At 39.2% G+C, this 23,600-nt stretch overlaps 1 protein-coding gene and 5 non-coding genes across 7 annotated transcripts; all 6 read right to left on the reverse strand.

Annotated features, from left to right (window-relative positions):
• Positions 1 to 181: 181 nt before the first annotated feature.
• tubgcp2 (tubulin gamma complex component 2) lies at positions 182 to 11,226 on the reverse strand. 2 transcript variants are annotated; one of them, XM_005453732.4, is made up of 18 exons: positions 11,074 to 11,226; positions 10,549 to 10,709; positions 9,527 to 9,655; positions 9,093 to 9,269; positions 8,127 to 8,286; positions 7,827 to 8,034; positions 6,744 to 6,943; positions 5,808 to 5,997; positions 5,585 to 5,730; positions 5,326 to 5,506; positions 4,188 to 4,368; positions 3,938 to 4,110; positions 3,569 to 3,697; positions 3,361 to 3,481; positions 3,115 to 3,258; positions 2,279 to 2,395; positions 1,960 to 2,123; positions 182 to 552 (listed from the first exon to the last, which is right to left on the reverse strand). In XM_005453732.4, exons 2-18 carry the CDS (start codon positions 10,696 to 10,698, stop codon positions 477 to 479), a joined length of 2,646 nt encoding a protein of 881 aa, XP_005453789.1. In that variant the 5' UTR covers positions 10,699 to 10,709; positions 11,074 to 11,226; the 3' UTR covers positions 182 to 476. The 2 variants fall into 2 exon arrangements, with proteins under 2 accessions (XP_005453789.1, XP_003448685.1); XM_003448637.5 differs by having other exon boundaries at positions 11,085 to 11,170.
• A 5,754-nt stretch (positions 11,227 to 16,980) lies between these two features.
• trnad-guc (transfer RNA aspartic acid (anticodon GUC)) lies at positions 16,981 to 17,052 on the reverse strand. The gene has a single exon. It is a non-coding gene; the product is annotated as a tRNA-Asp (tRNA).
• A 708-nt stretch (positions 17,053 to 17,760) lies between these two features.
• Positions 17,761 to 17,832, reverse strand: trnad-guc (transfer RNA aspartic acid (anticodon GUC)). Its single transcript has one exon. It is a non-coding gene; the product is annotated as a tRNA-Asp (tRNA).
• Positions 17,833 to 20,397: 2,565 nt separating this feature from the next.
• On the reverse strand, positions 20,398 to 20,469 carry trnad-guc (transfer RNA aspartic acid (anticodon GUC)). Its single transcript has one exon. It is a non-coding gene; the product is annotated as a tRNA-Asp (tRNA).
• Positions 20,470 to 21,177: 708 nt separating this feature from the next.
• On the reverse strand, positions 21,178 to 21,249 carry trnad-guc (transfer RNA aspartic acid (anticodon GUC)). Its single transcript has one exon. It is a non-coding gene; the product is annotated as a tRNA-Asp (tRNA).
• A 1,797-nt stretch (positions 21,250 to 23,046) lies between these two features.
• trnad-guc (transfer RNA aspartic acid (anticodon GUC)) lies at positions 23,047 to 23,118 on the reverse strand. Its single transcript has one exon. It is a non-coding gene; the product is annotated as a tRNA-Asp (tRNA).
• Between the last annotated feature and the right edge of the window lie 482 nt (positions 23,119 to 23,600).

Here is a 23,600-nt window from a genome sequence, read left to right on the forward strand (position 1 = left end):
TTTAAATCGATTCTAGATTTGTAACAAAAATTTCCAGAGAAGGTTTTATTGTGAAGTTACCACACTTCCTGTATGAGTCATGTTTCTGTGGCTAACATCATCAGGGAGTGTTCATACTGGTTTCTTTGTTGCTCACTGCTGATAAAAACCAGTTAAGGCAGAGGTCAAGAGACCAAAGTTATTCAGTACAATTTTGTTTTAATTAAGTTCAATACAAACATACATTTTCATAAATTTACAGGTACAATAAGTTACCCATAAGTAGGGACTCCTCACATTTTCAGAGCTGAAGCACTTAAATGACACTGCAGACATGAATGACTCTACAGTTAATACAGAAATTTTATATATATATGAACAAACATACACGCTGACGTCGTCTCAGCTCTTTGAATCGTGACTATCTGGGCAGTTGGACTGATGAGCAGGCATGATGAAACTTTTATTACTGCATATTCACAGGAAGCGACGACAGGCTACGCCGCTGCCTTCTGACTGCGCTCGATGGCCATCCTCTCCAGCCGCTCAGTGTAGAAGCCGTTAAAGTCCAGCCTGAGGAATCATCAGAGTGAATATGATGAAACACCTTTTGTTTCAAATAAAATTCATTTTATTACAGTCCAAAAAATTTGCTATTCCTCAAAAAAGCAGATGTTATCACTGAAAAGTGTTTAAATGGTACTTTAAGGTACATTTCTGCATTTAAAAACTTAACTGATGATATCAACAAGATGCAAAGAAATAACTATTTTGCCTTTATGTTCATAAATCCTACGTATCGTGTTAAAGAGACATAACCTGAAGTTGAATTGGGGTTGGGCTGTACTTTTGTGTAATATGATTTTATACCAGAAGATGTTGCAGTGAGGAAAAACTTTTTTTTAACCAGATTTCATATTTAAAGCTGAGGTCCAGAAAAAGCAAATCTTATGGATTTGTAAACGCTGCCCCCTGATGGTGAAACTTCAGTATAAATTTAAGGTACCTTCTGTAATTATTGTAGAGCCTTCAGATGTGTGCTGCTGTTAGCTTTCGATATTCTGCATTTTTAAATAAGCGTGTGCTCTAAATGACTGATCTCAGCAATGTAAAATGAGAGGCCCAAGGGTCAGCCTTGGCCAGTCAAAGGGTCCAATTCCAGCCCAGTGGCTTTAAAAGATCTCAAAATTGCAGTTACTCACAAATATAAAGCCAATAAATAATACATACCATTAAACAAAATTAAACAAAAGAAAAAGAGGTGTTTTCACTTGTAGTATTTTAATCGAATAACAGAAAATATGTGCTGACTGATTTAAAACAGCAGCTTTTCTGCAGGAAGATGAAACCTGAGTTTTATGCTCAGCAGCTCTGTTTGATTCATGCTTTCAAAATACATTTAAACTTTTCTGCACTAGAGGGGAAGGTTTAGTCGTCCGGCCCACTGAAGATCAAATTATAGTTGTATGTGTCCGAAGAACTACACTAGGCAACGGTGACTCACTGCACCATCTTGTGGTGCAAAGTGGTATTACAAAAAGTTCAACATCAGCTGATGTCTCTTCAACACAATACAGACATAAACCCGGAGTAGATGTCTTTTCAAACTCTGTGGTTTAGTTCATACAAGATTTTTTAAAACTATTTTTAAAGAAAATTATGATAAGTACCTTTAAGGTGATCACATGACCCAGAACCTTTGTTTTTAAATGGGCATGATAATTTTTTTAATCCCCATTGGAGCAGGCTAAGAGTCTAAAAAATGCTATCTTAACAAAAGCCACCTACAAAACTGTTCTGGTTATTATGTTAACAACTGTTAGTGAATGCAAAGAGAAAATTGACATTCAGCTTCATTTCCATGCAAATGAATAGTACAGCAACTGCTTTGAGCCTGTGTGATGGCATGAAGAAAAAAAAAGGTTTGCTTTGGAATTTAAACCCTATTACAAACGTCCTCTGTAATGCTGACAGGCGTACCTGTAAATGATGCTGATCATGCTGTGCTCGCAGTCGTTGGTGCTGTAGATGCTCAGCTTGTCCAGCAGGTCCAGCAGCAGCATGCTGAAGTTGCTGTCAAACTTGCTGATGGTGGCTTCGAAGCTGGCGTCGGTCTGGAGGGAGTCGGCGTGATCGGCTAAAAACTGAAGCAGCAGCCAAGAGGAAAGGACGACAAACAAACATACAATGAAAATTTTAGGAGGATGAATGAACAAAGCCTGATTTACTAAGGTTTACAGCCTCTCTATTCCAGTATGTGTTTCTCAGAGGGGAGGCTGTGGTGATGGATGCTTTGTACCTTCGTGGTCAGCTTCTTTTTCTCTGGCTCGTCGGCCTGCTCGCTCTGAGCGGAGGGCTCATCCATCGTCCCCTGCTCCATGGAGAGGCGCTCCAGTCTCATGCTCTGTGTGAAACGCTTCATCAGCAGAGGAGGGGGGAAAAAAAGGGCAAAAACACATCTGTTTGTTTCATTTTCAGGTTTTTCGTAGCTTACTTATAACATAGTTGTAAAACAATGTTCAAATAAAAGGAAAAATGAACATTTATCCGGCTATAAAAATGAACAATAATCTGAGTACAGTGAAGGTCCCATAGACGCTGCACAATAATTTTATTGCAGGCATGTTTCATTTTTATCAATGAAACATGCCTGCTGAGGCTTTTGTGCAATTCTGCATCCAGATTTTTACGTCGATGAGGCTCTGAGTCGATGGTCACAGAAAAGCTGCAGGCGCCCAAACTAAATTTGCAAAAAGCTATCTCATATTCTTCACATGTCTGGGTTTCATCAAGTCTCCAAAAAGCATGTTGGAATATGTGTTATAATCTGACAAGATCAAAAGTGATCTCTTCTCCTATTTACCCACACAAAAACTTCACATTTTATCAGAAGTCTGCAGACTTTATTATCCACCGTGGCTAAACAGCTTAAAGGCAGACATGTGGCTCTTTGAATGAAATTCAAACTAAGAACGCTTCAATTTAAAAATGTGTGTGCCGCAGTGTTTTGGAAGGGTTTAAGCTTAAATACATTAATTTACTTTAGTTTCATGAATCAAAGAGCGCTGTAACCAAATACTATATTTTTGAGGCTGTGACTTCATTATCTCTGGTTTCATGCAGTTGTGGAAATACCTGCATGCAGTTTGTGAACATGACGCAGACAGACATGAGCTTGGAGAAGATCCTGAGCAGCTCGGGGTTGGTCAGCATGCAGTCCTTTAGGCAGTTGTCCAGGAAGCTGGTGTGATGGCAAAGCACATCATCGATGTTTGAAGCCTGCAGAAAGAAGAAAAGAAAAACAACTTAAGATCACATTTTCCCTGAAACCGGCACGTCTTCTTCTCAGTGCTCCTCGGGGGTCCTTCTTTAATCACTCACCGTTTTCAGGTTGTTCTCCATGATGTGCCAGGTGGGCTCCATCACCTCAAACATCATGTAGTACTGGATGTTCTGCACAAAGTTGAGCATTCGCTGTCGGAGGGCGAATGCGGCAGCGAACCTGCACACAGGTGGTAAGAACAAAAGTGAGAACGTTCTACTGGTTGAAACTTTTACAGGAAGTCACCTCAGATTCGTGGCGGCTCACCATTTGGCAGAGTGTAAGGAGTACTGCCTGAAGTCTTTGTTGCTGATCCAAACGTTGCACAGCAGCCGCTCAACATGTTTGCAGTAAAACATGTGTCTGAACAACATCTGGTACCTCGTCAGTGCTTTCCTGGATAAATAATGCAAACGTTAGCGCTTCTAAATAAACAGGTTGGTCTTGTGATTTCCTACTTTTAACACATTTAATTCAGTCAAACTAAAACCAATATTTTTCGTCTTTTTTTTTTTTAACCATCTCATTTTTTTGTTTATTTTACAGCGTGTATTTTTTATATTTTATCACAATTCACGGATTAATAAATATCTTCAGATGTATTTATCTGGGATAAGATCCACTGGAGCTCTGAACCTGTTGATGATGAGCGAGAGCGGCCATTTGACGATGTAGTCGAAGGAGAAGGCCTCGAGCCCGCTGAGGGCCACGTCTGGCGGATCGGCGTTGATGATGGCCTTCTCTTGTTTGGTCTCAATGGCCAACACTCGCAGCAGCTGAGTGATGACATCGTGAGGCATTAAGTCGATCTGTGGACAGGCGAGGAAGGTCAGACCAGCTAATTGTTCACATTTTACAATCCAAACTAGACAGACACTTCCCCCACCTTCAGGTCATCCTTGAAAGGGTCCGTGTTGGCCGTGCTCATCCTCAGAGCCAGCTCCAGGAGAGCCTCCAGTCTGGGAGGAACGATGTCGTCCACCGGCTTCTTCATCTCCTCCTCCGTCAGGTCCATGAAGTGCACAAAGAAATCTCCTTTGTCCATCAGGAAGTAGTGCTTGATTGATCTGACACAAGAGAGAACAGACATTTGAAATGATCAAACCACTTCATAAAATAATCATAGGCTTAAACATAACATAAAATAAAAAACACAAACAAAAGTGCAGTTTGATTGGCCGGCCGCTGGCTTTGACTTCACATCAGAAGCAAACAGACTAACGTTAATGTCACTATCGTAATTTTGTCTTGGTACCACAAGTAAAGAAAATGCATGAATGATGAAGGAAGAAATCCTTCATCAGACTGTTTAACAAGCTTAAACATAAAGAAAAGTGAGCTTTTCACCTGCTGGTTGGTTTTACACAGCAGGTTTAAATTAAAGCCGTCTTACCTGCTTGTTTACATTTTTATAAATGTGCCAGATTTAAATTGTTTACACTTAAATCTGGCACATTTGTAAAAATTACTGAAATCATATATAGCATAATAGTCACCTCAGTCGAAAATGTATTTACATTTAGATTAAGATCAAATCTAACCAGTTGTATTTTAAGTCAATAAAACTTGTGCATCTATAGAAACCTTTACAGTAACCACACAAAGAACAATAGAGACCCAGGAGAACCTCTTTTTAAGACTAATGTTTTCTAGAGGGATCTTTTTTGACCAAAGTATCAGTTTAAGTCATCTTAGCTTAAGCTGAACTAAACTGTGAGTAAATCTGGGCTGAAAATGCACCACAGCGAAGCCAAAAGGTATATTTGAGTTATTATAACAAGACAAAACAAGTTGAAACAAAAATGGATGCAAAAAGTAACCGTCTCATCCAGGTTATCTTGTTTTCATAACCACTGGAAGCTACAGAAATAGCCCAGCCCTAACACTAGACACTGACTTCAAAATTCACAGTTTTAATCTTGACAATAATTTAGTTCTGTGTGTGTCAAATATAACAGAACAAACTGGTCACACATCATCTCATCCTCTCACCACAAAATATCCAATAACCATTAAATACTCACCTCAGACGTGAGACCAGCTCCTTCTCTTCCATGAGGAAGTCCAGAAGCACTTTGCTGGCGTAATTGTAAGCTTTCTCTATCTGCTCCACGTAGGCCCTCTCCTTCAGGGTGTACAGCACCTCCTTAGCATCAGGACACGTCACGTCCCGGCCACACTCCCGCACCACATTGAGATATTTCCCTGCACGATAGCACATCTCAACATCGCCTAAAGGATTCCCATTTTATGTTCAACAAGTCTTAAATGTTCTGTTTTTACCTGTGCTTAGTATTTTGTCTGCCATCTTCTGTAGAAAGGAGGGAATCCGATGCTGCACAATGGTGTATCTCTGATCCCAGTACTTGTCATTGTAGTCTTCCTGAATCTTCTCCTTCTGCAGCTCGTGCTCCTCCACCATGAACTCACTGTGGAGACACAAAATATGAGCTTAAAATTTTACAACACACATTATTCAGAGTTAAAACTCTGGGAGCAGCTGAACCTGTACGGATCCTTGATGATGCCCCTGTAGATCCACTTCTCCAGGATCTCAAAGTACGGGACGCTGGCTGCTTTGGTGAGGTACAGACACAGCTCCTGAGCCTGGCTGTCACCGGTGTAATTGAAGGTTCTGTCATGGAGAAGGCTCAACGTTGACCCTCCCATACACTCTCCTTTGTCCACGGAGGACGCTGTGAACACAACAGAAAGCATAATTTAACTAAATATCTGTTTTATAATAGGTGAGATTCCACACTAATCAGGCATTTTCAAAGTGTTCAGTGTTGTTTGTGTTGGTGCGTTGGTGAATCTAGACCCGGTTTGATGTGCTGCATTCTCTTATAAAGTGGGTCAGATCGCCTTCCAGTCAAATGAACTCTCTGGTGCTCATTTAAAGAAGCTTAGACTGCAGGTCTTCTACGACCTGTGACCCACAAACTAACTTTTACAAATTGAAAACATTCAGAACTCCTCCTCACCACTAATCTGCAAATTCAGCTCTATATCTCTACAACAGATCAACATCTTTTCTTAATATCTGCTTTGTGAAACATATGTTTAAACATTTTTATGCTTATTTTAAACAACATCTGAAGACCGTTTAGAAGCAGATGAAATTTTAGGGCTTGTAATTCAATAAACTGCTGGTATGCAGAAGCAGAGATCCCCAAATCTATAAACATCCAACTTTAAGTTATACATTGCACTAAATCAAGTCCACCCTGGCAAAGGAGAAGTAGCACTCTATTCTCAAGAGACTTTCTCCACCCTCTGGTTTGCAACTTGTTCTCCTTTTGCACCAGGATGGTGCCAGAACACCAGCAAATCTTTTACTGATCACGGCGCCCCTAACTCATCCTTCTTTCAATGTTTCTTTGCCAACTTTTAATTCATCATGGCTGCAAACAACAACCATGCATCATCTTCAGTTTCTTACCGATTGATGACAGTATCTCCATGGTGCGCATGGTGGGCTGGATGTAGAACCAGAGCTTCTGCAGGGACAGCAGGCCCTGCCGCTGGAGATGCTCCAGCTGAGTGACCAGAATCAGATATTCCTTCATCAGCGTCCTCATCGCCGCCGTCAGGGCGTGGTTTACCTGGCCGTACTCGAAGGATGATTTCTCCTCAATGAACCTGGAGGGCAAATGCAACACATCACCTTTAATAATCTTATAACACATAATCTCTTTTAGACCCTTTAAGCAAAGATCATATGATTCTGAATTATTTGATATTTATGTCACTTTTTTCAAGCTCTAAATCACTGTGACTCCCATTGATATCAATCATTAAACATGACATTAATGCAAAAGAGCAACAGAAAATAGATAAAAGGACTCAAGAGACCAGTTAAAATATATACTTTGTATTTAAGGCGCACATATCATACATAGAATCAGATGTCTAAATAATATATATAAATAAACCTTTCAAAGATAATGCAAAAAAACACATGCAGCACATTTTAAGACATTTGGAAATTAAAGTTAGAAAATTTAATTTAAAAAATTTAAAAACTGTTTTGTGAACAGATATTCAGGACTGGAGGTACTCTGATATTTGCCTCTTTTACCCATGCAGAAACCTGGAGGGCTGAAAAAAGACTTTTAAAATTTCCAACTTTACAGCTACAAAAACTGATCTCTAAAGCAAATTTCCTCATGTAATAACCTAAAACCTCTACAGTATGATTTTCTTCTCTTTTCTTTGTACATCCATTTATAGTTTAATAAAGCTTAAAGTCAGGTGTGTGGCTTTTTTGAGTGACAGCTGAGTCACTAACCTTTGTTAACTGCAGTCACTGAACTGAAGCTTCGATTCAAGGTTATTCTAAAAACTCAAAGCTGATGTGAAGTAAACATTTTAGTTACAAGAGATGCTGTTGGGTTTTTCTTTTGCATTGCATCAACCTTGAGGGTCCTAGTAGTTCATCTGGAAAACTCATTAGTGATTATGTGCATTTGTGAACTTAAGCTTGTTAGCAGTAGCTCATACCGGGCACAGTCTACGCTCTTACCGTGTTATAGTGGAGTAGTATGAAGCGACCGGTAATATTCTGTTGACAAGCTCTTTGACAGACATGTCCAGTGTTGGATCAACGATGAAGGAGCGGTTCTGCCGCCCCAGCACCGGCTGAGCGGTGATGTCTCGCCCGTCGACTCCAATCAGCACAAACAGCAGATCCTCCACCAGAGCTTGTTCCTGCGTCCCCAGAGGCAGCGTACCTGACCACGGACAGCAACCACATCAATACGCACAGGGGGACTATATTTAGACTCCATGCTGCACTTGTGAATGTGTAAATTTACCAACTTACCAACGGGCACAGCTGGTTCTCCTTGAGGGGTGGGGCTGGTGATGAAGTCTCCGATGAGAGCTGGACGATCATACACCCAATTGGGGAAGACGGGGTTGGGCTGGGTGGGGTTCTTCTTGTTGTGTTTGTCCCTCAGCATCTTCCGTGTGACTTCAGCCGGCTGCAGGCGAATTCCAAAAACAAAGAAACTCAGGATTTAAAAGCAGCAGATGGTAAACCGAGTGAAATTTAATTTAATATTTATCAATAGAAATAGACTGACCCTTCTAACCTTTAGATTAAACTATTGATCAAGGCAGCTTTTTATTCAGAAAAAAGGATGTTAGGATCTTTCTGCTGAGCCCAAGTGGCCAAAAACAAATCATCTGCATGTCTAATCACTCCTATGTGAAATACAATGAGAATCTAATGTGAATGAGAGCTTTTTTAATCCTTTTTATCCCCTTTATTAGCCTGAGATTCATCATCTCTGATCTGATCTACTTTAAGAAAAAGAAACCTGAATAGCTCTATGAACAAATATTCTGAAACTTAAAAAGGACCATCTCTGTGAACCTCCAACTCATCTTAATTGTAGTACTCCAGAGAGCAGCCTTGTATGACTCACAGTCCAAAATAAGCCTTCTTTATCTTATACTGGGCCTTTGTGCAGCTTCCCAGCTCATTAACTGTTTGAACCAAACTGTTTTAGCTCCCCCATCTTCAAACCCACTTTCCTCTGAGTGACTGCCCCTCAAAAATTATTTGACCAGCAGGTGGTTGGAACTTTGCGCTCTCTTTGACATCACACAGAGCCAAAAGAACAAAAACTATCTGAATCTGTTTCCATATATAAAATCGACCAATAAATACATCCTATCTTAATTAAGTTTCTAGCTGAACTTATTTTAGCTCCAACCTGTCCTGTAGAGTTTCACAGGCTAATCTAACCTTCAGATCAGTAACATCTGAGTAAGAGATGCTCACCAGAGGAGCGTTGGAGCTCGCTGTTACATTGCCAAGCTTCTTACGCAGCTCGTCCAGCTCCTGCATGGACATCTTGGTGCTGGTTTGAGGCAGAGAGTAACTGGTTGTCGTGGTTGAGGTGGTGTTTGCTGAAGACTCCGACCTCTCTTTAGCATTCTGCTGCAGAAACTGGAGGGTCTGCAAAACAATATCAAGACAGGGATGCAAAATTAGATTCAAGTATTTTATCAACCAACTCTCTGATGGAGGGACATAAATCAGCAAATTTCTTACTTTTGCTGTGTACAGTGTCTGGAGTAGATTACATTTTTTAAACTACTTTTCAACATTAATAATAAGGAAATAATTGTGATTTTAGACCAGGAAGTATAGAAATATTTGGACTCTATGACAAAAAGAACCAGATGAAAAGCAGCATGTAAATGAGGCATTACCTCTTTGTCCTCACAGAGTTTGGAGAGCAGATACACCAAAGGGTCGAGGTTCCGAACATTTTTGGACTTAAGCTCCTCATATTTCCTCAAGAAATCCTCCGGGGTTTTAGAAAACTCTGCTAACTTGACCTGAAAGTGACACAACATGCAATATGAATAAAATATTCAAAGAAACATATCTGTTGCGAACATTGGGTGTTTAACTAAGAGTAAGTTATAAAACTTTAGCGTTAGGGAAGTGATCGCCACTGCAAACAAGAAAAGGGGCTCAAGGTGGGGGTGGGATTACATCCCTGACAGACTTCTCAACTAATCCTGACTTCCTCATGCATTACCACAAATCCTGTCTTAGTACCTTATCATATACTTTCTCTAGATCTACAAAAACACACAGTTCAGTTCTTTCTGAACTTCTCTACACTTCTCCATCAACATTCTCAAAACAAGCATCCCATCTGTACTGCTCTTTCTTGGTGTGAAGCCATACGTTCCATTCCCCAGGCATCCTTTCACTCTACAAGATTAACTTCAATACTCTGTCATTGGTATGTCAGGTATGTCATCTGAACCAAGAGCCTTTTCACTCTTGATCCATCCATTGTCGCCTTCACTTACTCCTTACTAATCCTCTGCACTTCCTGATTTCCTACCTGTCCCCCATCTATCCCATCATCCTCTCTCCTCATTTTCTTCATTCATAAGAATCTTAAAGTACTCCTTCTGCCTCCTCACCAAACTCCCTGTACTCATTAGTACATGTGCAATCTGGAAGGACAGCCGGTCATAATGATGCATTTGGGATTTTGCTAAAGTTAACTGCGAGATTAATGTCTCTGGGAGGAGTTAACAAACATTACTATGGTGCCAAGTGCAGAAAAACACTCCTTCTGAGAGAGCCTTTGTCTGCTGTAGTGTGACTGCGTGTCTGATAAGAGGACAGATGCTAATTAAAAACTAAATTATCAACTGATGAGCCATGAAAAGCACTGCAGTGAAGCACAGTGTAGTACAGTATAGCCCACCTTGGCACTGTGCGCGGACACTGTGGTGGTGACATAGGGGGTCCTGTGTTTCTGGAGCAGGTCTATGTAGCCCTCTGCTCCGTCGCCGCCTCGCACATGAAGTAGGCTGAGCAGTTCGTTCACGTCGTGGTGGATCCTGAACTCGCTCATGGCTCCCGCAGCTGCCATAACGACAAAGAGGTTTTACTTTGTAGGAGAGGGCAGAAATAAAGAGAAAGAATTTCGCTCAGGCGGTCACAATGGATATGAACATCAGAGCTGCCGGCTCACACTGACAAACATCAGATGAAGCTTAGTTGAGGGTTTAACGGCTGTATGTTTATGACATCCTGTCTTTCAGTGGTGATGCAGAGCTAACAGTTGTTTACGCTAGCTGGCTAGTTAGCCTGCTACAGCAGGGGGATGCTATCTAGTAGCTCTCTGAGCCAAGTGAAACATGAAATGCCATAAAAGCAAATAACAACGTAACTCAGTAACATGAAGCCCTGTTACAGGTTTAACTAGAGTCTGAAGTCATCACTCTACCTGGCACTCGCCTTTCTGCAGCGTTTACCGGGGCAGATAGCAAACGCGCCCACTACTATCAAATTCTTCTTCTTCTCCAGCAGCGAAGTGACGGCGCCACACTGACCCCTACAGGTCAGTGACCTTGTGACGCCTGACCATACAAAAATAGCCAGAAAATTATGTATTTATTTATTTATTTAAACCGGAGTGTATATTGAATATTCTGACAAATAAAAAAATAAATTAAATATAATTTCACATATATTAGTTAAAAGTTGTAACATTTTGGCTCTTTTGTGCAAAGTATTGCTTATGAAATGTATTGTGCAATTTATTCATGTTTGTCAAGGAGAAAAAAATCAACATTGATAATGCAGAAGTTTCAAAATCTCACAAAAATAATATTTCAAATAAGATTAGGTTAATAGGTAATAATATCTTAATGCTGGGGCTGAAAGTCGAATTGTAATACAAAAAGGAATATAATAACTACTTTTAAAAATCAATTTCGCAAAAATCTATCAATCATAAAACAGGCATTTTCTCTAAAATCACAATACTGCTTTTGTTACTGTACTTGAACCCGGGTAGATGTCTGCTTATGTATAAGTTTGTAGATTAACTGCAGCTACTATGATGCTGACCAAGGTTATTATAGTTAACTAAAACTAAACAAAAAACTAAAATTAGATGTAAAAAAAAAGAACCCAAACAATTTTAGTTAACTAAAATACAAATAAAGATAAACTTCTGATAAAGAATTAAAACTAATTGAAAAGAATTTGTGAACTAAAAAAACCTAATTAAAATAAAATAAGAGGAACTAGCCTTAGTTTAAGTATCTGTTAGTGAAAAATTAATATAAATCAACCTACTGTTTATGATGATGTGAAAACAGCAGAAAACATAATTTATTTTAATAAACGCACTAACAGTTTAATTCTTTAACTAATGGAAGTACATCAAATATTAGGGTCTCTAGTTCACTAAGATATCATGGTATCGTGTGTACGTCTTTCACACAGAAGTGGAGATCCACGACCAAAGAGACTTCCTCCACCATGGGCATCGTGGGCTGAATGTAGAACCAGAGCTTCTGTTGCTGGCGGTGTTCCAGCTGTGTGACCAGAATCAGATATTCCTTCATCACCATCCTCATCGCCGCTGTCAGGGCGTGGTTCACCTGGCCGTCCTGAAAGGATGATTTCTCCTCAATCAAACTCGAGGAAAAACGCAGCATGTCGCCTTTAATAATCACTTAATAATCACCACTTTAAGCAAAGATCACATGATTCTGAATTATTTTATATTTATGTAACTTTTCGGGCTGTAAATCGCTGTCGCTTACATTCACAGTATCAGTTAATCGTTAAACATGACGAAAGTATAAAGTATAGCCCTAATTCATGTAATATGCCTATTTAATTTCATCCACCCTGTGTATAAAAATAATAATCTAATGTATAAAATTCTCAGGGTCATTACTGGAGTATTTTGGAGTTTCTGATGCAACAAGCACATCTACCACAGCTGACATGACTGCTGACATCATCCAAAACTTCAGAGTCATCTACTCCCTCCCCGAACATAGCTGAGGACTTTACTGAGGCACCACAGGCTTCTACAGCTTTCTCCGACATAACTGAATCTGCAGAGGTATGTACTGGGGTCTTTGCAGTGTGCATGATTTGGTGGATCTAAATGGTAAATGGACTAGTTCTTATATAGCACTTTTCTATTCTACCTGTGCACTCAAAGTGCTGTGCGTAAAGAGTTTTGGGGCTACATGTAAAATCTTGTTTAGGACCACCAAATCCTAGAGTCAGCCCTGGAAAGGGGTCAGTGCAGAATAAACGGTTTAGGACAGGGGTGTCCAAAGTCCGGCGTTGGCCCGCGGTCCATTTTTAATTGGCCCTCAAGTAATTTTATAAATAGAATAGAAAATAGCCCGCACTTCAACTTTTGCTTGAGTGTATTGCACTTCTTAGTTTTAACACCAGGGGGAGCTACTGTTAATCAAGGCAGTTGCTCTACCAAAAAGGACAATCACAGAAGAAATTTACCCCAAGTTACCAAACATGGCAGAACCAAAGAAGCAGAAGGTAGAAAGTGAATGCAGAAAATTTCAGACACGGGGGGAGTGAATATTTCTTCAAAGAATTAAAGGGGACGTGTGTCTGTTTGATCTGCACTGAAACTGTGGCAGTTATGAAAGAGTATAATGTACGACGTCATTATGAAACCAAACATCAGGCCTATGCATCCTACACTGGTGCTGAGCGAGAGCAGAAATTAAAGCAAATGCTAGCTATCATGCGGGGTCAGCAACAGTATTTTTTTCGTGCTCAAATTGTCCAGGAAAAGGCTCCAATAGCAGCTATGAGGTCGCCCAACTCATCGCAAGACATGGCAAGCCTTTTTCAGATGGAGACCTCATAAAACGCTGCCTCGTTAAAGTCACCGAAATAATGTGCCCGAAAAAAGTGCAGGACTTCAACAATGTCAGCATGTCCAGAACTACAGTTGTGCCACGCACTGAAGACTGTCAGCCAACATTAAACTGCAACTGTCTGATAAAGCTGTGCTTTTGATTTTTACTCCATCGCATGCGATCCGAGCACTGATGCCACAGACACCGCACAGCTGCTAATTTTTTTTTTGCGGGGAGTGGACGAGAGCACGAGCACTTTAGGTGAGTAAAAAATATATTCCACAGTACCCGTGTGTTAATAAGCATGCATGTGCAGGTACACATGCTTCAAATATCAATAATGCGCATCAATTCTGTCACTATCCTGCTTTTGCGCACCACTTTCTTATATGCGTTTTTCTTGTTAACCAGTGTTGGGCAAGTTACTTTGAAATAGTAATTCAATTATAGTTACTAGTTACTTCTTCAAAAAAGTAACTGAGTTAGTAACTGAGTTACAATATTCTAAAAGTAATTAATTACTTGGAAAAGTAACTATTGCGTTACTTAAAAAAACAAAAACAAAGAACGTTTAACCCCCTGGCGTCCAGGGTATAATTGGCCATTTTTTTTACTACTCTTGATTTTCTCTCCACATTTTACCTTTAACAACTATTTACTTTGCCTTGTTTGGTATCATTCTTTTTAGCGCAACCTCACGTGCCTGAATTTACAGTTATGTTCTCATTTTGTCATACTGTATAACCAGAATTGATCTAAAATCAGACAAAAAACATAAAATCACAGTAGAAAAAGTTATTTTTACTGTAACAACCATAAACATGTTTAATGAATCATATTTCATAACTTCAAATGCAAATATTAATTGTCAATTTTAAAATCCTATGCACAAGTTTTGCAAACAACAAAGTTATTTGCATCCATTTACTTTTTACCCCTTTTTTAAATAACCATTTCAAACTATTTAAAGAACAATCAGCTGTTCTTCAATAAGATGCCACACAAATTATTTGTGCCACTCCAAAAAAATCATTTCTGTCCACTATAAAGGAGAACATCACAGCCTGATACCTGCAGGTCTGACAGCAGCAGGTGTATCACTCCTGTTTCTACCTGGAGACAGCAGTCGCCTCATTGTTCTGACACACAACACAAAACTATCCACAACACTACACACTAACTACACAAGACAACACATTAACTACACACTCCAAACACGCTAAACGTCACAAATCTCACATCTCAAAACTCGCTCTCTCTCTTTTCCTGCTCTCTCCCTCTCTCCCTCTCTCTTTCTCTCACCGTCACTCCTAAAACTTTTTTTTGTTTTGTTTTTTTGCTCATAAGCAGAGAGTGCTTGCTAGCGCTAACGTGGCGAAACTATTGAGGGAAAAACGCCGCGTATATATTGTTTATCATGACTCTGGTTTTACGTGGCCTATCGACACAATTTAAAAACTGTCACCTTGTTGCTTTGTCTTTAAGTGGTCATGTGATTGACTTATGACTACTTTATTCTTCCTCAGTCAAACAGCAGCACTCATGCGATTGTTTTGCCTCCTTAGCTCCAGGTGTTGTGCTAGACAGTGATCGTGATTAGCGTCTGCGGGAGCGCGCAGCTGCTTAAAGCTGTAGCGTCCAGATTACTTACAGCTACTTCCGTGCAACTGATATAAGATGCGGTAAGCTGAACACAGCTTCAACCGTCTGTTTGTTGAAAAATAGTAACGGACCGCGTTTCCTTGTTAGTAACTGTAACGCCGTTGTAACGATAGGAATAGTAATTAGTTAGATTACTCATTACCAGTGTTGGTCAAGTTACTTGAAAAAAGTAATCAGTTACTAATTACTGATTACTTCCCCCAAAAAGTAATCCCGTTAATTTACTGATTACTTATTTTCAAAAGTAATTAATTACTTAGTTACTTAGTTAGTTACTTTTTAAAAACACGATTTACAACCTGAATAGGTGATAAAGCGATAGATCTTTCAGCCCAATTCTACTTTTTCTGCATAATCCATCATACAAAATGTAATCAAATGGAAAAGTCTCTTTTTAAAACTTGTTTTATTAGTTTTAATCTTTTAACTTTATGCATCAAGCAAAAATTAAATTATATGCAACATTCTCTGACTGGAAGAAATTTGTTTAACATTTAAACCTATTTTCTGCACATTCCAGCACATAAAATAAAATATTTTTTTGTGTTTACACTCACTCTTTCAAATAGATGCAAGTAAAACACAGCAGAAAATAAATAAAATCAAAGACTAGCGGTCCTGTTGCTCTATTTTCACCTGTAAAGCAGGACTGGGGTAGGCGGAGGTTTACCCTGGTGCAGGTGTGCTGCAGCGGTCAGTGGAAGAATCCGCGAGTTTCTCTGTGAATTTCACATTACGTCGTAGTACACTCGGTGCTTGCTTGGAAGTTTAGGGGTGTGTTTCGCTGTAAAAAGAAGTTTTCTTCCCACGCACAACGGACACTAATGTTTTTGTCACTTTTTATGGAATCAAACTCAAAATAAGGTCAGTACTTCCACGCCTTAAACGCTGCATGCTACACTCTGTCCCGCACTCGATATATTATGATCTGCAGACAGCTGTTGTCACGAACGTCGCACTCGCTTACGTCACTGTCATGAGACGTTCTTGCAAAAAATCACGGTTTTAGTAACGCAGTAACGCAGCGTTCCTACGTGAAAGTAACGGTAATCTAATTACCGTTTTTGCAATAGTAATCCCTTACATTACTCGTTACTTGAAAAAAGTAATCAGATTACAGTAACGCGTTACTGCCCATCTCTGCTCGTTACTGAAAAAAGTAACGCCGTTAGTAACGCTGTTACTTGTAACGCTGTTATTCCCATCACTGTTGTTAACACACAGAGTACACACCGCTGTGCACAGCGCACGCACACGCAAAGTCAGCTGATCTCATCTGATGCAGATCTGCTCCTTGATCAAGTGACATTTGTCCGGATTTTTGGCACGAGTGGCGTACGATGAGCACCGCGGCTGGATGGCTCGATTTACATACCCAGCGCAGCTGATACTCACCAGAATAATTCACTAAAATTATATGGACTCATGTTATTAAGTCCAGTTCAGTCTTTTAATGTTGATTACCGTTTCAAATGAACGTTAATAGGTGTGTTGCTAAGTCTAAGAACTTAAATAACAAGCTTGAAATTTACCCGTCCCATTTTCCCCTTCATTGTTTTTTCTCTGTGCTGTAAATCTTCTGTCCAAGAAGAAATCTGCTGCTGTTCTGAGAATGAGCTACCAAAGCTGTTTTGTCTTTAATTATATTCAACAATATAACACATTTGACCACTTTTAAATGATTTTTCTAACTTTAATACACTACAGTTAAGGTTATATACCTAATTTCTAGTAAGTGGCCCAGCCCCTCCTATATTTTTATGTATGTGGCCCTCAGTGAAAAAATTTTGGACACCCCTGTTTTAGGACTATTCATACTGAAAACGTAATGCCTCCCCGTCGGGGAATCGAACCCCGGTCTCCCGCGTGACAGGCGGGGATACTCACCACTATACTAACGAGGAAGGTGCCCAACAGCTTTTATGTTGCAGTACCGATCCTGGCCACAATAATGTCCATTATGGGATAGTGTTGTTGAAATTGAAATTGATTTCCATTGCTATTTTTTGTGTGATTTTGTTGTCAGCACATTCAACTATATAAAGATATAGAGAACACAGTATTTAATAACAATATATCATTCATTCAGATCTAGGATGTCTTTTAATAATAATAATAATGATATTTATTATTTTATTTGAGGGCGCCATTCTAAAACCCAAGGTCACTTTACAAAGAGAAAAATACATCAATAAAACAGTAGATTAAAATACATTCTAATAAATTAAAATACAAAAAACAGGAAAATACAACCACAAACAACAAATTTAAAAAAACAAAAAACAAGACAAAAAAAACACGATTTGACAACAAGTAAAATCTGTATTAAAATGAGTAAGCCAGTTTAAACAAGTAGGTTTTGAGTTGTGACTTAAATAAGGAAAGGGAATCTATATTTGTTAAGGCTGAAGGAAGTGAGTTCCAGAGCCAAGGAACAGAGCGACTGAAAGCTCTGTGCCCCATAGTGACAAAGCGAGCAGAAGGAACAACAAGATGAGTGGCAGATGAAGATTTGGTCTTATTTTTGTGTTATTTTTTTGAGCAGTGTATATGGGGCTTTCCCATCATGTGCAGTCTAACTTTTAACATTTCCAAGAACGAAAACGTAATGCCTCCCCGTCGGGGAATCGAACCCCGGTCTCCCGCGTGACAGGCGGGGATACTCACCACTATACTAACGAGGAAGGTGCCTGACGACCTTTATGTTGCAGTACCGATCCTGGCCACAATAATGTCCACTATGGGATAGTGTCGCTGTTTCACCGTTTTGATACGTTAGGTTGTACAGACTTATTTATGTGTATCAAACGTCTAAACAGCGGGCAGAGAGACTAGAATGACTAGATACCTCAACGTAGAGTTCTCTACCGTCAACGAAAAAAGCAAAAAAACAGACTCACAGACATATAACAGGTATGGCAGTCCATTCTCCCTGCAGCACAGACTACACTGCCCATGAGGCTACATTCTTTAGGGCTATGCCTGTAACACTCTGCCTATTGCCTTCATATTGAATAATTTTTTGAATTATAATTTTTAAAAATATATTTATTCATGTCATTATGCAGGCTGCAAGTAGAGGTGACATGGGCCGTGAGATTGAGACCCAGGCATTAGAGCCTCTTAATGCGTGTTTTGTTTGGGTTTCCACCGGGGTGGAATTACCAAAAATAGGAAGGGCATAGCCTAACATATGAAACAGGAAAAGACTGCCGTGTAATCAATTTATTTCAACAAAGTAACTGTAAACGGTAACTGTAACAGAATACAGTTACTCATATTTTGTATTTTAAATACGTAACGCCAGTACATGTATTCTGTTACTCCCCAACACTACATATAATTGGTAAACTCTCAACAGTGCCAGAAGACTAAAGTGGATAAAAATATATTACATCTGTAGTGGTTTAGCACTCCCATAGAAAGTGAATGGAAAACAGCTGACAGCAATGACAGCACTTAAAGCTCCAGGTAGTAGTATTGAGACATTTAAAGACTGGATAGAAGAAACATTTACTGAAATAGCTCACAAAAAACTTTTCATTTGTGGAGATCTCAATATTGATTTGCTAAATCCAAATAAACATAAAACCACTGAGGAATTTATTAACACAATGTACTGTATGAACCTATTCCCTAAAATTACTAGACCTACCAGGATCACATCACATTGTGGAACTCTCATAGACAACATTTTTACAAATGACATTGAAAATAAGACTGTAAGTGGACTCCTGATAAATAAGACACGTATGAAGAATTCCTTAGAATATTTACATTATTGTACAATACCAACTGTTCAATAAAGCAATATAGTAGGAAACATAAATATATGGACTGAACATGGATAACAAAAGGTCTGCAAAATGCATGTAAAGAAAAATGCTCTATACAGAGATTTCTTAAGAAAGAGAACTGAAGATGCTGAAATCAGACACAAAAGATATAAAAATAATTAATATACTTAGATATAGTAAAAAGGAATACTATGAGAAGCAATTAGATATAAATAGAAATAATATTAAAAGATTATGGGAAATACTGAATAGTGTTATAAAACATGGGGCTGGACAAAAGAACTATCCCAAGTATTTCATTGATAATGACCATGAAGAATACAATATGGATGATGTGGCAAACAGTCTCAATAAATTCTTTGTAACTGCTGGAACAAGAACAATCACTGATCCTGGGAAAGCACAGGAAAAACTGGATACATTGATAAACAGAAATCCACATTCTATGTTTCTCACAATAGCAAAAGTGAAAATAGCACAAGTTATACCTCTATACAAATCTGGCAACAAACACCATTTCACAAATTAGAGGCCTGTCTCTTTACTACCTCAATTCTCAAAAATTCTTGAAGAACTGTTTAACAACCGACTGGAAACATTTATAGATAAACATAAACTACTAAAAGAGAGTCAGTACGGCTTCAGATCAAGCAGATCAACATCACTGACACTATTAGATTCAATAGAATACATCACAAATTCCATAAACAATAAGCAATATGTGGCTGGGTTATTCATAGACTTGACAAAGGCATTTGACACTATAGATCACGATACATTAATAAGAAAACTGGAACATTATGGTGTCAAAAGGGGTAATTTTAAATTGGGTCCTGAGTTATTTAAGTGACAGGAAGCAGTTTGTGAAATTAAGTGGTGGTTGCTCCTTATGTATGGACATTGCTTGTGGTGTACCACAACGGTCAGTTTTGGGCCCAAAATTCTACAGCTTATACATTAATGACATTTGTAAAGTGTCCAAAGTATTAAAAATGGTATTCTTTGCTGACGATACAAACATCTTCTGCTCTGTTGATGATCTGCAGCATTTATTGGATGATATGATTAATGAAGTAAGAAAAGAGAAGTTCTGGCTTGATTAAAAACAAAATCATTAAATTTGAATAAAACTAAAATTGTGTTATTTGTAAATAGTAGGTTAAATAAATAAATGGTGTTGATATTGAAAGAGTCAGTGAAAATACATTTCTAGGGGTAATAATAGATGAAAAACTTAACTGGAGAGCTCACCTAAGATATATTCTTTCCAAAGTATCAAGAAGCATTGCAATCCTAAACAAGGCAAAACAGATATTAAACGGGACATCACTTCATTATTCGCTATTTTAAGCGAACAGATTTTGTGTAGTATTTTTTTTCTCTCTTCTTTTCTTTGCTAAATGTACCTGTGTATTGTTTACATGATCGAAAAAAAAAAGGAAAAGCTGTTGCCTCCCCGTCGGGGAATCGAACCCCGGTCTCCCGCGTGACAGGCGGGGATACTCACCACTATACTAACGAGGAAGGTGCCTGACAGCCTTTATGTTGCAGTACCGATCCTGGCCACAATAATGTCCACTATGGGATAGTGTCGCTGTTTCACTGTTTTCAACGTAGAATTCTCTGCCATCAATGAAAGCGGCAAAAAAGCAAACATAATTAACGTATGATTCAGTGGACAAAATATATTGCATCTGTAGTGGTTTAGCACTCTGGGACATCATGTCTCGCTCCATCCACCACGTTGCACCACAGACTGTGGTGGATTTGGTGGATGCTTTAATCCAGGTCTGAGAGGAGATCCCTCAGGAGACCATCCGCCACCTTATCAGGAGCATGTCCAGGTGTTGTAGGGAGGTCATACAGGCATGTGGAGGCCACACACACACACTACTTAGCCTCATTTTAACTTGCTTTAAGGACATTACATCAAAGTTGGACCAGCCTGTATTGTGTTTTTCTACTTTAATTTTGAGCGTTACTCCTAATCCAGACCTCCATGGGTTGCTAAACTTGATTTTCATTGACAATTTTTGTGTGATTTTGTTGTCAGCACATTCAACTATGTAAAGAACATAGTATTTAAGTATTTAGTATTGAATAAGAACATTTCATTCATTCAGATGGAGGATGTCTTATTTTTGTTCCCTTAGTTTTTTGCGCAGTATATATGAATCTTTCCCATGGTGTGCAGTCTAACTTTTAACATTTCCAAGAATGAAAAGTTAATGCCTCCCCGTCGGGGAATCGAACCCCGGTCTCCCGCGTGACAGGCGGGGATACTCACCACTATACTAACGAGGAAGGTGCCCAGCAACTTTTATGTTGCAGTACCGATCTTGGCCACAATAATGTCCACTATGGGGTAGTGTTGCTGTTTCCCCGTTTTAATACGTTTTAAATTGTGCACACCTGTTTATGTGTATCAAATTTAACATGTAAATAACAGCGGGCAGAGAGACTACAATTAGGGATGAGTTTTGATTATCGATTTTCCGATTAAAATCTGATCTAGCTTGAATAACGCGATATCGATTCATTAAAATCCTGAATCGATTTTTAAATATACATTTATTTTGCCTGAAACGCCAGAATATCAGGTTAAACCTCACAAAATTTCAGCAACCACCAAAGAGCTGAAAACGGAAATGAGAGCAGGTACACGGATTCTGCACAAAGACGTAAACACAAAGTGCAGACCGCCAACGCATCAGAATCAGTGAGATGTCGGCTTCCTCACCTGACAGCACATACAGAGACACGCAGTCGGGGCTGAAAGCCCACAGGTCACAGATTCTGATGCTTTGGCAGTCCGTGCTTTGTGTTTAGGTCTTTTTTTGTGCTAGATTCTGAAGCTGTAGGCTTTGTCTCTCTCCAACCAAATTTGACTAAACTGGCAGCAAAAGAAGATCCAAACTGGAGACTGAAGAAGTCACTTGGATGAGTGACGAAACGTTTCTCCCACAAAACGCTACGTCCAGATGAACAGATTCGACTTTTGGAGAAGATCCAAACTACACTTCATATTTCACTTCACGTAGACATCGTCATGAATTCCTTCTTACTTTTGCTGTTTTGCTTCCACCATGGTAAAATGATGCTTCATGCACATCTCTCTCTCAGTGTACTTCAAGAACAGTTTCCCATCTAAAAATCTCTGTTTTCTGCATCATTCACTTGCTTATTACACACGTCTACCATTATGTACAGTGTTATCAGCCGCTGTGTTTTTGTTTTTGTTTTTAATTTAACTAACTTCCAACAAGAAAGTCTCAGTTCTGCTGTTCAATAGTGAACAAATCTAAACTTTTTGAAAATTATGTGAAATTGCAAAATGAATAGCTGTCTCTAATTAAACCTCTATAACTTTGCTCTGCTTCACTTCAGCAGCATCAGGTAATGTTTATATGTTGATTCATGGTTTTCTTCTGTTTTTGTTCTACTGCAGAATATTTTTAAGGTGGTTATCTGATATAAAAAGACAGGCCAGGAAAATCTCCTTCATGTTTTTCTGTGTTTTATGCTCTGTTACTTTGACGCAAAGGCATCTGCTGTGATGCTTACACCTCTGATAAAGTCTCACAAGTGTCAGCTTTCTTTTTATAGATATAAAAATATGGATATGTGCTGATAAATGATCAGAATTATAATATTTCTGACTGTCTGAGGCAAAATTTCCCCAATTCAAATCAAATCGAATCGGGACCTTGTGAATCAGAATCGAATCGATTCTAAATCAGTGACGATACCCAGCCCTAACTACAATAACTAGACGCCTCAACATAGTGTTCTCTACCTTCAACGAAAAAGGCAAGTGGTTAAGCACTCCCATAGAGAATGAATGGAAAACAGCTGAGGTAAATGGTAGATGGTAGATGGGCTAGTTCTTATATAGCACTTTTCTGTCCTACCTGAGCACTCAAAGTGTTGTCCAGGAGGAGGTTTGAGGCTACAGTTTAGAAAAGATCACTAACTGTCATTAGTGTTAATATTGTTTTATTACTGAGTCTGTTAAAGGAAACCCTTAAACATTAAAATAGTTGAGGACCTTTCCAGTGGTGTCCAGTCTGACTAACATTCCTAAGAATGAAAAGGTGTTACCTCCCCGTCGGGGAATCGAACCCCGGTCTCCCGCGTGACAGGCGGGGATACTCACCACTATACTAACGAGGAGTGGTGTGCAGTGATGTTATGCTGTGTCTGTTATCACTGCATCACGTATATTTTAGGACATATTCTCTTGAATTGTTTACTTAAACGGCCCTCAACTGTTTCATCTTCATTCTCTAAGGGAGTGCTAAACCACTACGGATGTAATATATTTTTGTCCACTATGGTCTTGTGGCGCTGTTATATATTTGTATAGTGATGAGTTTCCCCCGTCTGTCACGCGGGACATCGGGGTTCGATTCCCCGACAGGGACACATCACTGTATGGAATCTTTTAAAAGATCATTTATGAATGAACCTTGACCTTCAGGAAATGCTTTTTGCTGCATGTGAAAGGAGTTTTGTGATATGTGCCTTGCATAATAGTGTGATAATGAATCATTTCACCCCTTGTCCCATACCATTCAAGATTAGCCGAACTTAATACCATCACCAACACTATGAGAACCTCTTTCTCCCTCACTCCCATGGACTTCTTCATCCAT

The sequence above is a fragment of the Oreochromis niloticus genome, linkage group LG8 (assembly GCF_001858045.2).
Source record: "Oreochromis niloticus isolate F11D_XX linkage group LG8, O_niloticus_UMD_NMBU, whole genome shotgun sequence".
NCBI classification, from domain to species: Eukaryota; Metazoa; Chordata; class Actinopteri; order Cichliformes; family Cichlidae; genus Oreochromis; species Oreochromis niloticus.